Raw genomic sequence first — 16139 nt, 5'->3', positions numbered from 1 at the left:
CCTAGACCCTTCTTCAGAATTTCTGAAGAAGGGTCTAGGCCCGAAACGTCAGCTTTCCTGCTGCTCTGACGCTGCTTGGCCTGCTGTGTTCATCCAGCTCTACACCTTGTTATCTCAGATCCTCCAGCATCTGCAGTTCCTACTATCCCTAAATCTGCTCCCCTTTATTTTGAGGCTATGCCCCCTAACTCTAGCTTCACCTGCCAGTGGAAACAACCTCCCTGCTTCTATCTTATCGATTCCCTTCATTTCTATCAGATCCCCCCTCTCATTCTCCTAAATTACAATGAGGATAGTCCCACTCTACTCAATCTCTCCTCATAAGCCAACCCTCTCAACTCCAGAATCAACCTAGTGAACCTCCTCTGCATGCCCTCCAGTGCCAGTACATCCTTTCTCAAGTGAGGAAACCAAAACTGTACACAGTACTCCAGGTGTGGCCTCACCAGCACCTTGTACAGCTGCAGCATAACCTCCCTACTTTTAAACTCCAAGCCTCTAGCAAGTTGACTTAGCTTTCTCTCCCCAGTTGCTGCCAGACCTGCTGAAGTTCTCTTGCAACTTCTGTTTTTGTCAGCTCCTAACTTTGTTTTATCCATGGAGGTCAGTTACTGAACTCACTCATTGGGGGCTGCCAAAATATTTTTAAGACAAAGAATAAAATAGGTAGTAAGGGCGTGGAATGCCCTGCCTGCAAAAATAGTAGACTCGCCCACTTTAAGGGCATTTAAATGGTCATTGGATAAACATATGGATGATAATGGAATAGTTTAGGTTAGATGGGCTTCAGATTGGTTTCACAGGTCGGCGCAACATCGAGGGCCGAAGGGCCTGTACTGCGCTGTAATGTTCTATGTTCTATGTTCTAAAATGTTTATTTAACAAGGAAACATAAAACATGAACTATACTACACTAGACAAAAAGTTAGACACATTTCATTACAGACATTAATAAAGGATTCAAAAATAGTAAGAATTGCCAATGCTGGAGTCAGAGATAGCACGGTGTAGAGCTGGAGGAACACAGCAGGCCAGGCAGCATCAGAGGAGCAGGAAAGTTGACGTTTTGGGTTGGGACCCTAAAGGATTCAAGCTCACCTCCAACCCAGCAATAGCCTCAGAAACAACAGCCAGCCTCAGTGCAGAGTTATCACTACCTCCACATGACAGCTCCTTGCTGAGGCTCAAGCTTCCAATGGTTTCCTCTCATCAAATTTCTGTGCAGTCACTCGATGCTTTTTCCCTTCATCGAGAGCCCGAAAATCCTTATCTCATTGTTTTGCAATCTGTCCACATAATATAGGATGAGAAATTCCATAGGGGTGATCGGTTTGGCTATGCCTTCCTGCAATTCACAGTGCAAACTTTTTATCAAATTGCAAATCCTGCGAACAATAGCAGCGACTCTAGAAATCTAGCAAAGTCCATTTTAAATTAAATAAAAGGAAAGTACAATTTATAGTATCCATTAAGTCTGAAAGGCTTAACAGTGTGATTCTGCATGACCACACGTTGAGGAATGGTACTACAGTGCTTCATGCAACAGGAGAATCTTAAATAGGCTTTAGTAGCACAGATGTAAATGCAGCTATGCAAAGAAATTTTGTTCTTTTAGTTGAGATGATTATTACACAATTAATCAGACAAATAAAAGATCTAAAATCACCCATGGCCACTTTTGAAAAATAGCAAATGCATTCTCTTAGTCTCTTTACAAATAGGTATTTCTTAAACAAGGACATCAAAAAAAAACTTCTTGTTTTTTTATGGGACATTGGCTTAGAATCAGAGACATACAGCATGGAAACAAACTCTTTGAATCATAGAACCCCTACAGTGTGGAAACAGACTATTCGGCCCAACAAGTCCATACCACCCCTCCAAAGAGTATTCCACCCAGATCTATTCCCCTACCCCTGATTTCCCATGTCTAACCCAAACATCCCTGAGCACTAAGAGCAATTTAGCATGGCCAATCCACCTACCCTGCACATCTTTGGACTGTGGGAGGAAACCGGAGCACCCGGAGGAAACTCACACAGGCTCAGGGAGAACGTGCAAACTCCACACAGACAGTCGCCCAAGGGTGGAATCGAAACTGGGTCCCTGGTGCTGCAAGGCGGTAGTGCTAACCACTGAGCCACTGTGCTGCCTAACTCATCTATGCCGACCAGATATGCTAAATTAATCTAGTCCCATTTGCCAGCACGTGACCCATATCCCTCTAAATCCTTCTTTTTCATATAGCCATCCAGATGCCTTTTATATATTGCAATTGTACCAACTTCCACCAATTCCTCTGGCAGCTCGTTCCATACATGCACCACCCTCTGTGTGAAAAAATTGCCCTTAGGTCCCTTTTATAGTTTTCCCCTCTCACTTTAAGCCTTTGCCCTCTAGTTTTGGACTTCCTACCCTGGGAGAAAAGACCTTGGCTATTCACCCTTTTCCATGCCCCTCATGACCTTATAAGCCTCTACAAGCCCTTCATGATTTTATAAACCTCTGTAAGGTCACCCCTCAGTCTCCAATGCTCCAGGGAAAATATCCCCAGCCTATTCAGCCCCTCCTTCTATTGGCCTTCCTTAAGTTGCACAAATTAACTTCATTAGCTGTGAACTGCTTTGGAAAACCTTGAGCCAATGAGAGGCACTTTTTAAGTTACAAGTCCTTTTTTTTCCCTTTGTATTCTGATACCAGTTGTATTTTACAATATACAGGCACGCATCTGTATTCCTGAAACGAAGTCCGACCAGAATAGGAAGTGTGTATAAGAAAGCTGTGTATATGGAGTATACAGATGGCAATTATAGCAAGGAGATTCCTAAACCTGAATGGTTGGGATTTCTAGGACCAATTATAAAGGCTGAACAAGGTGATGTCGTCATGGTTCACCTGAAGAATTTCGCTTCTCGACCTTACACACTTCATTCACACGGTTTCACCTACACTAAAGAAAATGAAGGTAACAATTTTCCCAGCTGATGTTTATTATTTTCATTCTTTGTTCTTATTTGGGTAACTGAGCAATGCAATTCTAGACTATCAGTAGCTACTGGAAAGTGACACATGATTTACTCACTCCTTCACAAATTGTCTTGCCTTTCCTTAATTGATTGATTGATTTATTGTCATGTGTACCGGAGTACAGTGAAAAGCTTGGTTTATGTGCAGTACAGGCATTTCATAGAAAGCAAGGATGTACAGTTCAGAGGTTGTACAAAGACTTAGACAGAGGTGTACAGGTTATATTGCACAGGGAGTGCACTAGGCAAAATCAACGTTAGCAAGGTCAGCATTATTTGAGGGTAGAGAATCCATTCATCAGTCTGAAACAGCCGGGAAGAAGCTGTTCCTGAACTTGCTTGTGCCTGTGTTCAGGCTTCTGTATCTTCTGCCAGATGGAAGAGGTTGTAGGAGAGCATTACCGGGGTCTGATGGGTCTCTGATGATGTTGGCCGCCTTTCCACAGCAGCGAGCCATGTAAATGGAGTCCATGGATGGAAGGTTGGCTTCCGTGATGGTCTGGGTTGTGCACACCACCTTCTTTGGTTTCTTACAGTTCTGGGCAGAGCAGTTGCCATACCAGACCATGATACACCCGGACAGTATGCTTTCAATAACGAGGAGTAACTCAAGGTTCAGACTGTTTTCTCAAGAGCAGAGAAGGCTGTGGGGAGACCTGATGGAGGTGTATAAGATTATGAGGGTTATGGACAGGGTGGATAGAGAGCAGCATAATTTAAATGGTGAGAGGCAGCAGGTTTAGAGGATGTGTGAGGAAAATCTTTTTCACCCAGAGGGTAGTGGAGGTCTGGAATACACTGCCTGGGAAGGTGGTTGGGGCAGGAAGCCTTACAAACATTAAAAAATACTTGGATGAGCACTTGAAATATTATAACATTCAAGGCTCTGAGCCAAGTAAGGGAAGGTAGGATTAGTGTAGATAGGTCAACACTGACTTGATTGGCTAAAGGGCCTCTTCTGGGTTGTGTGACTCCAAACAGAATCACTTTCTATGAAAACAAGTAGGGGTTAACCCATAAGCTGCCACAATCCTTTGTACAGTGCACCACAATATCACGTGCACCTTCAGAATGTCATTTCCAATTTCCACAAAGATACAGAAGATCCATCCCATAACTTAATTTCAATCTGTCCCATTACCTTTAAGCCTCTTTCACAGCGCCAAGTGGCCTTAACCAAAACCTATCACAAGATTCTCTCAGACTGTAACTGTGTTGCATTATCCATCATTATTCCCTCTGGTTAACTCACTGGATCCCACTGACTTGAGCATTTGCACCAATCCCCTATTCTCTTTTCTGTTTTTTAACATACCCAGTCATCCTACCTGGTGTGAACCACCTTCTCCTCAAAACTGCCTCCCCTCGAGGAAGAATCATACAATTGCCCAATTGCCAGTAATTCCCCTATTGCACACTGACTTTCAGAGGTGCAACCGAAACCAAGGCCCAGCTCTCTAAACTATACATTTAAAACATCCAGTGGCACTGTTGTGAAGAGCAGGAGAGATTTCTTCAGTGTTCTGGTCAACATTTATTCGACCATGATCATATTGAATGGTGGAGCAGCCTTGAAGGGCTGATTGGCCTACCCCTGCTCCTAATTTCTATATTTTTATGGTATACCTCAACCATTACCACTGAAACAGTTTGAGTGATCATTTATCTCTTTGCTGTTTGTGAGCATTATGTTGTACACAAATTGGCTGGTGCACGTCCTATATTATAACAGTGGCTATAGTTCAAATATAACTTCCATATCACTGGGAGATAGCAAGAACTGCAGATGCTAGAGTCTGAGACAACACGGGTGTAGAGCTGGATGAACACAGCAGGCCAGGCAGCATCAGAGGAGTGGGAAAGTTGACATTTCGGGTCGGGGCCTTTCAGCTCCACATTTCCATATCATTGGCCTCTCCTCGATCTAGACCCCGCTCTCCTACCCCTTTCCCTTTTATAGGGTCATTTGGCTGGATGGTTTGCAATGCAGAATGAAACTACTAATGAGAGTTCAATTCCCATTCTGGCTGAGGTTACCATGAAGGTTCTATCTTCTCAAACTCCCCCCTTGCCTGACACATGGTTAAAAGCATCACCAGGTGTCTACCCCAATGAGAGGGCAGTCCTTGGGGACTATGGTATCTTTACTTAGTAATGTCAAACACTACAGCTGTCTCAGAGTTTCTTCATGCTGTGTGACCTCTTCCAATTCTAGATCCCTAGCTAGTTCATTCAAGCTCAAAAAATCAACATGAAGCTAAATACACTCTTAATAGTAATTTTGAAAAAAGCAACAGTTACTGTTTTCAAACATTGTAGTGTTCTGTATTGTAGGCTTTGGCTTTCAAATGAAGTTTCTTGAAACTTAAAAAGTCATAAATGAAACTTTCAATTTCGTACTGATTTGCAAACATGAGCAGAATATTATTGTGACAGAGCAATGCAATTTATCTTGTCCTTTGCTTTCCGAGGTGCACTTTATCCTGACAACTCCACCGTCAGAGAGAAACTGGATGACCATGTAAATCCAGGAACAAACTACACTTACAAGTGGGATTTAACAGAAGATCAAAGCCCAACTGAGAATGATGTAGACTGTTTGACAAGGATTTATCACTCGCATATTGACACACCCAGAGATGTTTCAGCTGGACTTATTGGACCCTTGATTATTTGCAAAAAAGGTAATGATTGACAAAATTGTGATGATGTCAACATGCACAGCATATGCTGGTGGTAACACATTGCACTGGTGAACCTTATAGTTTGACGTGAAGGAAGAGGTGAAGTCTAACATGTAAAAGTTGGATGTTTGCCACTGCCCACTTTGTACAGGAGTTATCTTTACTGCAATTGTTTGTTCCAACATTTCCAGAACATTACATTAGACATTATTTAATGGACAGGAATAAAAGCAAGAAATGCTCGAAGTACTAGCAAGTCAGGCTGTTTCGGTGGAGTGAAGCAAAGTTAATAGGTGGAACATTGTAGGGGCCTGAATGATGAGGGCTATGGCGGGAAATCTGGGATAAGTCCAGCAAGGCCTTTCTTGACGTTAGAAGCAGTTACCTGCATTGTCAAACGCATCCTCATTAACTTTACACCTCATCCTAATAGTACGCAGCTTCCTACCCTACCACCTGCTGCAAAGAAACGGGACACTGAGAATTCCCGACATGGAACTCCAAGCAGGTACTTGGAGGCTCCAGCTCACTGTTTCCACCATCAAACCACCATCTTGGGTGTCAGTCAACAACAACCGCAGGGGCAGCAAGCACACCAGCCCCAGATGGAAGATGGTGGCACATGCCCTGGCAAAGTGGGGAAGGTCATTGACTTTTTTCCTTCACTGCCGGCCATTCCTCCAGGTGGCTGAGGCTGCAATGACCCAGATGATGATGCTTGGGCCAGCCTGGCACAATCTGATGGTGTGGCCTCCTCTGCTGGTCCTGGGGGTTAGGGGACATCTTCCTCTGCTGGGCACTCCAGGTGCCTGTCCACAAAACAGGATGCTAACCTTCTCCTATCTGCCACCTCCTGGGAAAACATCACGAAGAGTGCAGGGAAGCTCCAGACTGACAGTGCTTTTCCAGGTACACAGCAGCCTTTTGAAGCCGGTGTGGGTGCCAGAGTTGCTGGTCTATTCTGAGATATCCTGTCAGCGCTGAGCTCTGTGGTGAGCTGTAGAATCGAACTGGCATGAATTAAGACGGGCACCGCAGGATCAGGGTGGGCAGTTAATGAGGCAAATCTGGGACTACAGTATGGGAAAACTTGTAGCTTCGTAGCAGGAACCCCTCCAGGAAACTCAATAAAATTCAAACTTGGCCAAAAAGTGCAAGATTGCAGCCCAATGTTTCAGTTTGAGGGCAATTTTCATCAGAATTGCCAGAGGTGTTATCTCCCAGGTGAGACAATAAAATTAAATCCTATTTTCCTGTTCCAGCAGAAGTAGGCTACTTAGTTCTCAGAAGGCATTTAATAAGGTACCGCATTAAAGGCTATTGCGCAATTAGGAGCTCATTGTATTAGGGGGTTTATTAGCATGGATTGAGGATCGGTTAACACACAGTACACAGAGTCAGGATTAATAAAGAACAAAGAGCAAAGATAAGTACAGCACAGGAACTGGCCCTTCAGCCAACCAAACTGTGATGAAGGGTCTAGGCCCGAAACGTCAGCCTCTCTGCTCCTATGATGCTGCTTGGCCTGCTGTGTTCATCCAGCCCTGCACGTTGTGCTGACACATATCACCTTTCTAAACTAAAAACCTTTTGTCTCTATGCATCTACTCCCTGCATATTCATATATCTGTCAAGATGCCTCTTAAACGTTGTTCTTGTATTTGCCCCCACCATCTCCTTTGGGAGCATATTTCAGGCACTTACCACCCTCTGTGTAAAAAAAAAACTTGCCTCTCGCATCTTTTTTTAAACATTTTCCCCTTTACCTTGAACCTATGACCGCTACTAATTGACATCTCTACCCCGTGAAAAAAAATCCGGCTATCCATTTTATCCATGCCTTTCAACATTTTGTTAAACGTCTGTCAGGTCATCCCTCGTCATTCGTCATTCAAGTGAAAACAAACCAAGGGTGTTCAATCTCTCCATGCAGCTAAATGTAACCAAAAGAGAAATTGCTGGAAAAACTCAGCCGGTCTGGTAGCATCTGCGCAGAGAAAGCAGAGTTAATGTTTCGAGTCCAGTGACCCTTCTTCAGAACTTATGGTAGTTAGGGGAAGGATGGTATGTAAGCTGAAGACAGGGAGTGTGGGGGAGTGGGTGGTAGTGGGGTGAGTGAAGGAATGAGTGGATAAATGGAGATGGAGCCCAGACAGAGAGAGAGAGAGAGCGACAGAGGCAGAGACAGAACAACAATTAGGCAAAGGGATGGATGATTGTATGCTTGGGAGAAAAAGGAGCTGACATTGAGGACCATGAGTAGGAGAAGATGGGTTTGGCTGTGCTGAAAGCAGCCCATGTGATGATAGGGCCTTGGGTCTGGGAGTGGGTAAAGGACACAGAGAAGGTGTTCAGGTTATAAAATGAATGACCTCAATATTGAGTACAGAAGGCTGCAGGGTCCCCAAGCAGAAAATAAGATGTTGTTCTTCCAGCTTGTGCTGGAGCACTACAGGAAGCCTGAAACAGAGATGTTGGCCAGGGATCACAATGATGTGTTGACGTGGCAGGCAACAGGAAGCTAAGGGTCATTTTTATGGGCAGAATGTTCTGCAAAGTGATCAGCCAGTCTGCGCTTCGTCTCCCCAGTGTAGAAGACACCACATTGTGAGAAACGAGTACAGTAGACTAGATTGTGTGCAGTGCAGGTAAAGTTTTGCTTCACCTGGAAGATGTGTCTGGAGCCTTGGATAGTGAGGAGGGAGGGAGGGAGGAGGTAAATGGGCAGGTGTTACATCATCAGTGGTTGCGGGGGAAGGTGCTGTGAGGCTGTGTGGGAGTGAAGGAGGAGTGCACCTGAGGTTTCTGAAAAATGAAACAAGGGAGGAGAGGGGAATATGTATCTGATGGTGGCATTCCGCTGAACGCTTAAGCAGCTGTAAGTGAGGACCGGGGGACCACAAAACTATTGTGGGAGAGAAGAGAAAGGGTAAGGGCAGAAGGGTGGGAGATGGGTTGAACTTGGCTGAGGGCCCTGTTAATCACTGTGGCAGCAATCTTGGGCCGAGGAAAATAGTGGACATTTCTGAGGCCCTTCCGCAGAAAGTAGCATCATCAGAACAGATGAGAGGGAGACAGAGAAACTGGGAGAATAGAGTCAGAGATAGTAGGAACTGCAGATGCTGGAGAATCCGAGACAACAAGGTGCAGAGCTGGATGAACACAGCAGGCCAAGCAGCATCATAGGAGCAGAAAGGCTGACGTTTCGGGCCTAGACCCTTCTTCAGAAAAGCTTTTCTGATGCACCTTGTTGTCTGGGAGAATAGAGTGGAGTCTTTACAAGAAGCAGGGCATGAAGATGTATTGTCCAGATAATTGTGGGAGTCATAGGGTTTGTATTGGATGTTGATGGCCATCCTATCCTCTGAAATGGAAACAGTTCTGAAGAAGGGTCATTGGACTCTAAACATTCTCCCTCTCCACAAATGATAACAGACCTGTTATATTTCTCCAGCAATTTCAGCTTTCCAGTATCCACAGTTCTTCATTTTATATTAGTTCGGATTAACAGGTCTCTTTCAGATCGGAAAGACGTAACTAGTGGAGTTCCACAAGGATCAGTCTTAGGACTTCAATTATTTACTATCTATCTGGATGACTTGGAGGAGGGGGCCACAGAGTATCCAAATTTACTGATAATGCAATAATAGATGAGAGGGCATGTTGTGATAAGGAGATAAGGATTCTGCAAGGAGATATAGACAGTTTGTGTGAGTGTGCCAAAACTTAGCAGGTAGAGTTTAATGTGAGAAAGTGTGAGGTCATGCATTTGGTCGGAAGAATCAAAAGGCAGACTGTTAATTAAATGGAGAGTGACGCCTAACAAAGTTCAACACAGAGGGACCTGTGTGTTCTTGTGCACGAAACTGAAAAAGTTAGCATGCAGGTGCAGCAAGTCACTTAGAAGGCAAATACAATTTTGACTTTTATTGCTACAGGTCTGGATTTTAAAACAGGGAACCCTTTTTACAAACACATAGGATGTTGAAAAGGTCACAACGAGAATAATGTGTACAGTTTTGGTGCCCGTATTTAAGGAAAAAATACCAGCACTGGAGACGGTTCAAAAGAGATTCACCAGGCTGATCCCTGGAATGAAGAGGTTGACATGTCCAGTATAACTCAATAGTTTAGGCTTTTATTCTTTTGAATTTAGAAGAATGAGATGTGATCTTATTGTAACATATGAGATTTCGAGAGGGTAGATATTGAGAAGATGTTGGCACGAGTGGGGGACTCATTATGGAATAAGAGGACATTGAAATGCAAAGGAATTTCTTCTCTCAGAGGATAGAGACTGTTTGGAATTCTCTACCTTAAAGAATGTGGAAGCCAACTCAATGAAAATATTTGAAGAGGAGATAACAGATTTTTGAAATATTGAGGAGTTGATGGCTACAAGGAGCTGATATGAAAGAGAAGTTGAGGCCTGGGGTGAATCAGAAATGGCCTTATGGAAAGGCATTGCAGGCTTGAGGGGCTGAATCACCTACTTCTGCTCTGAGTTCTTATGTTCTTACGGACTACACAAAGCAAAGTAGGGCATTAATCTGATGCTCTGTTTAGTATTCCTTCTCCAGCACCAACAATAAATGATCTCATAATAAGTGCACTCATGCATTTGCTGTTTATGAGACTTTCTTGGGTATAAAACAAAGCTGAACATATTTGTCTACATAACAATCAATAATTGTGATTGAAAGAACTGAGCTTGCTGTAAATCAGGAACAAAAACAGAAATTGTTGGAAAAGCTCAGCAGCTCTGGCATCATGGAGAGAAATCAAAGTTAATGTTTTTGTTCCAGTGACCCTTCCTCAATTATTGGTGCATCAAAACCACAAAGTCAGACTGGACTGGAAATGTTAACTCTGTTTCCCTCTCCCTAGGTGCTGCCAGACCTGCTGATTTTCTCCAGCATGCTTTCCATTTTTATTTCAAAATTAATCTGTTGTTCGTGAAAAGGAATGTCCTGAGACTAAGATGCAAGTTTTTGCTTCCTTAAACTTTGAATAATTTACGGTTACAAATTGACCTTTCCCATTTTACTCACCACATAGCTCCCAAAAAAGAAAATCATGGAATTAAATCTGACTGATCAGTTCCGCTTCTCTGTTGATTTCTAGGTGTCTTAACTGGCAAGAAACACCAGAGCAAAGCGACAAATGAAGAGTTTGCCTTAATGTTCTCAGTGGTGGATGAAAACTTCAGCTGGTATCTGGAGGAAAATATCAGAACTTACTGTACAACTCCAAGTAAAGTGGATACAGAGGATGAAGATTTCATGGAAAGTAACAAAATGCACTGTAAGAAACCATCATCGTGTACTTGATTGTAATGGCTTCAACTTCACAAGACTTCATGGTCCTGTTTTGCACAAACTCCTGTGTCATCTTGTCCTTGCCAAGTTCTCAATTACAGTAAAAGTGTACTGATTCCACAATGTGCTAATGTTGCTTTAAGTGCTGGGTCATTAGAGTTATATTCACTGGCGAAGGTTCGTGGGAAGGCCAGAGGATTGGGAAGCATTTAAAAAAACTAGTAGCGGGTAACTAGGAAAGCAATAAGGGAGGTGGGTGAGGGAGGAGAAGATAAACTATGAGGGGAAGCGAGTTAGTAATATAAAAGAAGATTGCGAGAGATTTTATTGGATATATAAAAGGTAAGTGAGTGCGTGGACCACTGGAAAATGAGGTCAGAGATGTAGTAAAGGGAATAAAGAAATGACAGAGGAATTGAACAGGGACATTGCATCAGTTTTCACAGTGGAAGACACCAGCAGCATATCAGAGCTCAGGAGAGTTAGGAGGTAGTGGTGAGTGTAGTGGCCATCACTAAGGAGAAGGTGCTAGGGAAGCTGAAAGGTCTGAAGGTAGATAGATCACCCAGACCAGATGGACTACACCCCAGAGTTCTGATGGATATAGTTTGAGGCAATTGGACAGGCATTGCTGGGGATCTTTCAGGAATCACTGGAGTCAAGGAAGGTCTGGAGGACTGGAAAATGGCTAATGTAAAACCCCTGTTTAAGAAGGGACAAAGGCAGAAGACAGGAAACTATACGTCGGTCTTTGGTATGATTTTAGAGTCCATTATTAAGGATGAGATTGCAGAGTACTTGGAAGTGCGTGGTAAAATAGGGCTGAGTCAGCATGGCTTCATCAATCTGTTAGAATTCTTTGAGGAGCTAATGGGCAAGTTAGGCAAAGGAGAGCCAGTGGACATGACCTATTTGAATTTCCAGAAGGCCTTTGACAAGGTGCCGCACAGGAGGCTGCTCAATAAGATAGGAGCCTATGGTCCTAAGGGCAAGGTATTGGCATGGATAGAGGATTGACTGACTGGCATAAGGCAGGGAGTAGGGGATAAAAGTGTGTTTTCAGGATGGTAGCTGGTGACTAGTGGAGTTCCACAGGGGTCAGTATTGGGACCACAACAATTCATGTTATATATTAATGCTCTGGACGAAGGAAATTTTCTTTGGCAGGAAGAATATGAATCATTGAGTCATAGAGTCCTACAGAACAGAGATAGGCCTCTGGCCCAAACTGGTCCACGCCGACCAAAATCTCCATCCATGCTAACGTCATTTCCCTGCACTTGGCCCATATCATTCTAAACCTTTCCTAACCATGTATTTGTCCAAATGCCTTTTAAATGTTGTTAATGTACTTGCCTCAACCACTTCTGCTGGCAGCTCATTCAATATGCGTATCACTGTCCATGTAAAAAAGCTGCCCCTCAGGCTCCTATGAATTCTTTCCCGTCTTACCTTAAACTGATACCCTCTAGTCATCTATTCCCCAACCCTGGGAAAAAGACTGAGTGCATTCATCCCATCCATGCCTCTCATGGTCTTATACATTTCTCTGAGATCCCCCCTCAGTCCTCTATGCTCTAAAGAAAAAAGTCCTCGCTTGTCCAACCTCTCCCTATAACTCTGTCCCTTGAGTCTTGGTAACAACCTTATAAATTTCTTCCGCACTCTTTCCAGTTTAATAACATCCTTCCTATAGTAAGGTGACCAAAACTGAACACAACACTCCAAGTGCGGCCTTACCAATGTCCTGTACAACTGCAACATAATTTCCCAACTTCTGTACTCAACGCCCTGACTGATGAAGGCCAGTGTGCCAAAAGCTTTCTTCACTGTCCTGTCTACCTGTCACTTTCAGAGAACCGTGCGTCTGAACTCCAAGGTCACTCTGTTCCACAACACTCCTTAAGGCCCTACCATTCACCATTGTTGCTAAGTTTGCAAAGGACAGACAGGTGTCACTCACTCACTCCCTCCACCACCGATGCTCAGTAGCAGCAGCGTGTACTATCTACAAGATGCACTGCAGAAATTCACCAAAGATCCTCAGAAATCACCTTCCCAACCCAAGACCACTTCCATCTAGAAGGACAAGGGCAGCAGATATATAGGAACACCACCACATCCAAGTTCCCCTCCAAGTCACTCACCATCTTGACTGGGAAATATATCGTGGTTACTTCACTGTCGCTAGGTCAAAATCCTGGAATTCCCTCCCTAATAGCATTGTGGGTCAACCCACAGCAGGAGGACTGCAGTGGTTCAAGAAGGCAGCTCACCACCACCTTCTCAAGGGCAACTTGGGATGGGCAAGAAATGCTGGCCAGCCAGCGATGCCCACATCCCACAAAAGAATAAAAAAAAGTGGAGGTAGTTGAGGAAGCAGGAGGGCACAGAAGGATTTGGACAATCTAGGAGTGTGGGCAAAGACGTGGCAAATGGATTACAACATGGAAATGTGTGAGATTATGCACTTTGGTAGGAAGAATAGAAGCACAGAGTATTTTCTAAGTGGGGAAAAGTTTTGGAAATCTATAGGGCAAAGGGACTTGGGATTCCTAGTTCAGGATTCTCTTAAAGTTAACATGTGCATTCAGTTGGTCTTTTAGGACTGAGATGAGGAGAAATTTCTTCACCCAGAGAGTGATAAGCCTGTGGAATTCTTTGCCAAAACACTGAATGTTTTCAAGAAGGTGTTGGATATAGTTCTTAGGGCTAAAAAGGTCAGAGGGTATGGGGCAAAATCAGGAACAGGGTACTGAGTTGGATGCTGAGCCATGATAGATGTGATGAAAGATATGCCTTAAGTGGTCACAGGTTGCAACAAGTTATTCCTCAGCTGTTCCAGCAAAGATGTGGATGGGGAACTATGCAGAGTCCCCACAACATGAGAGGAATCCTTGTGGTTCAGTCCTTCAGGTCCTCCCCTGAGCAGTAGTTGGCAAATGCTAGGAGAAACTGTTGCTAGGTTGCACTGAGGTTGGGTTAGATGCATAGAGGGGCTATTGTACAGATTGGGAAACCAAATGGGGCAGAAAAAATGGAGTAAAGAGTCAAGGTGCTTCGTTGGGAGGAGTAGTGATGGGGTTTTGGAGTTGTGGGCGATAGCACAAGTTTAATAAAGCATGATGTTGCTGATGGATCAATATCAAAATCAATATTTTTTTTTAAAGGCATTACACTCTGTACCTTTTTTCAGCCATTAATGGATATGTCTACGGAAACCTCCCTGGCCTCTCTATGTTCACTGGGGACAAAGTCATCTGGTATCTGTTTGGAATGGGAAATGAGGTGGACGTACACTCTGCCTATTTCCATGGGCAATCTCTGATCGATAGGCATCAGCACGTTGATACCATCAGCCTATTTCCTGCCACGTTTGTCACAGTCGCAATGGTGCCCAAGAATCCAGGAACATGGCTGCTCAGTTGTCAAGTCAATGATCATATAGAAGGTTGGAAAGGCTTTTTTTTTATCCTTACTCTTGCTGGCTTTATTTCCCTGCATTTGTTTTTTGTGCTTGAAGGGTCTCGGAAGAGGAATGGGAATGTGTAAAATTCCAACATTCTCCATATTTGATCGTTCTCCGTGATAACCTTACCTAACTTGAAATTTATTCAACGGGGGCAATAGAAATGTAAATTTCCAGCCTCTTTTTGTTCAAATGATTTACCTTTAATTTGAAAGTTCTACCCTCTTGTTCTGGTCTCCCTGATCTGAGAAAACTAGAACAGGTAATTAAAAGTATGAATCTCAGTTTGAGTTGATAGAGATCTTTGAGTCACCTGTATCTCGGCACAAATTCCTAATTATCAAGCCAGAGAACTGTACACAATGTTCAGATTGACCCTTAACCCCAACCCACTGTACAATAACTGTCTACAGGGCTGGACGATAAACTATACAACAAACATTTTGGGTTGAACTCTTGTCAGGCACTGTATCAATTTGTGTACACTCTTAGTCTGACAGGTCCAGAGTTACCATTAACTATAGTTTTGAATTATTCATTCTGGAGCACACAATAGGTTCAGGACCGCATACCTATTGGACACTAGTAGTCTACTGGTCTTTGGTCCAGTATTTTGAATCAGAATTTCTGTCTTCCCTAACTTAGGCCTAACTCCAGTAATAACCGAGTCCAACACCACTGTCTCCAAGGCAGAAATTGTGCCAAAGAATCAGTGGATACTCCATTTAGATGAGAACAGCCCAAATCCCGGTATTTTGAGGCTGTAATTTAGACTCGCCTTACCAAGAATGTTCAGCACAAGACTCAAACTTTTGGCCTTCTGACTTAGATACGCATCCAATCGCTATTCTGTTCTAATACCCAATAATAACTGTGATTATTTTTATGGTTACAGCTGGAATGCAAGCCTTATTTGAGGTTGTAGGCTATGAGAAGAAAACCAAAGAGGCTACAAGTGAAGGAAAAGAAAGACGTTATTACATTGCTGCAGAAGAAATCATCTGGGACTATGCACCATCTGGTTTGGACCAATTCACAGCAAAGCCTTTAACCAGTCCACATGGGTATGTTGCATGAAGGCGTTGTGTACGTACATGCAAGAGCAGTAGGCAGACCAGGAGAAAATGTCAATCTGTGGTCAAATTTCTAGACTTGAGATATGATATTGGGTTGAATGCATTGGGATATGTTTCTTAGAATCATAGAATATTTCTTGGAGACAATACACCTAGTCTTCCCTGGGGCAGCATTCAAAGTCTCACGCCTCAGAGTACCCAAGTATGGTTGGTCGGATCATTAATATTCACAAGCCCAGTACAGATCCCCCTTGCTAGCAGGTTCCTTCACTGGCAAACAGCTCTGGAAACCATAATAAAAACCTAAAGAACTGCAGATGCTGTGAATCAGGAACAAAAACAGAAGTTGCTGGAAAAGCCCAGCAGGTCTGCCAGCATCTGTGAAGGAAAAAACAGAGTTAACATTTCGGGTCCAGTGACCCTTCCGACCCTTCCTCAGAACTGGAGTCCGACCCTTCCTCAGAACTGGAGTCCGACCCTTCCTCAGAACTGGAGTCCGACCCTTCCTCAGAACTGGAGTCCGACCCTTCCTCAGAACTGGAGTCCGACCCTTCCTCAGAACTGGA

At 43.7% G+C, this 16139-nt stretch overlaps 1 protein-coding gene across 1 annotated transcript in view; it reads left to right on the top strand.

Moving 5' to 3' along the window:
• Positions 1–16139, top strand: part of LOC109923036 (ceruloplasmin) — a 62886-nt gene that overhangs the window by 6808 nt on the left and 39939 nt on the right. Inside the window, exons 2-6 of the mRNA XM_048604785.1 lie at positions 2721–2965; positions 5498–5710; positions 10835–11014; positions 14225–14479; positions 15393–15561. Coding sequence (XP_048460742.1) covers positions 2721–2965; positions 5498–5710; positions 10835–11014; positions 14225–14479; positions 15393–15561 — 1062 coding nt within the window. The remainder of the gene's footprint in view (positions 1–2720; positions 2966–5497; positions 5711–10834; positions 11015–14224; positions 14480–15392; positions 15562–16139) is intronic.

This window comes from Rhincodon typus, chromosome 13, assembly GCF_021869965.1.
Source record: "Rhincodon typus isolate 14 chromosome 13, sRhiTyp1.1, whole genome shotgun sequence".
Lineage (NCBI taxonomy): Eukaryota > Metazoa > Chordata > Chondrichthyes > Orectolobiformes > Rhincodontidae > Rhincodon > Rhincodon typus.
Note: the sequence above shows the minus strand (reverse complement) of the source record. Positions and strands in the feature narration are given on the sequence as shown.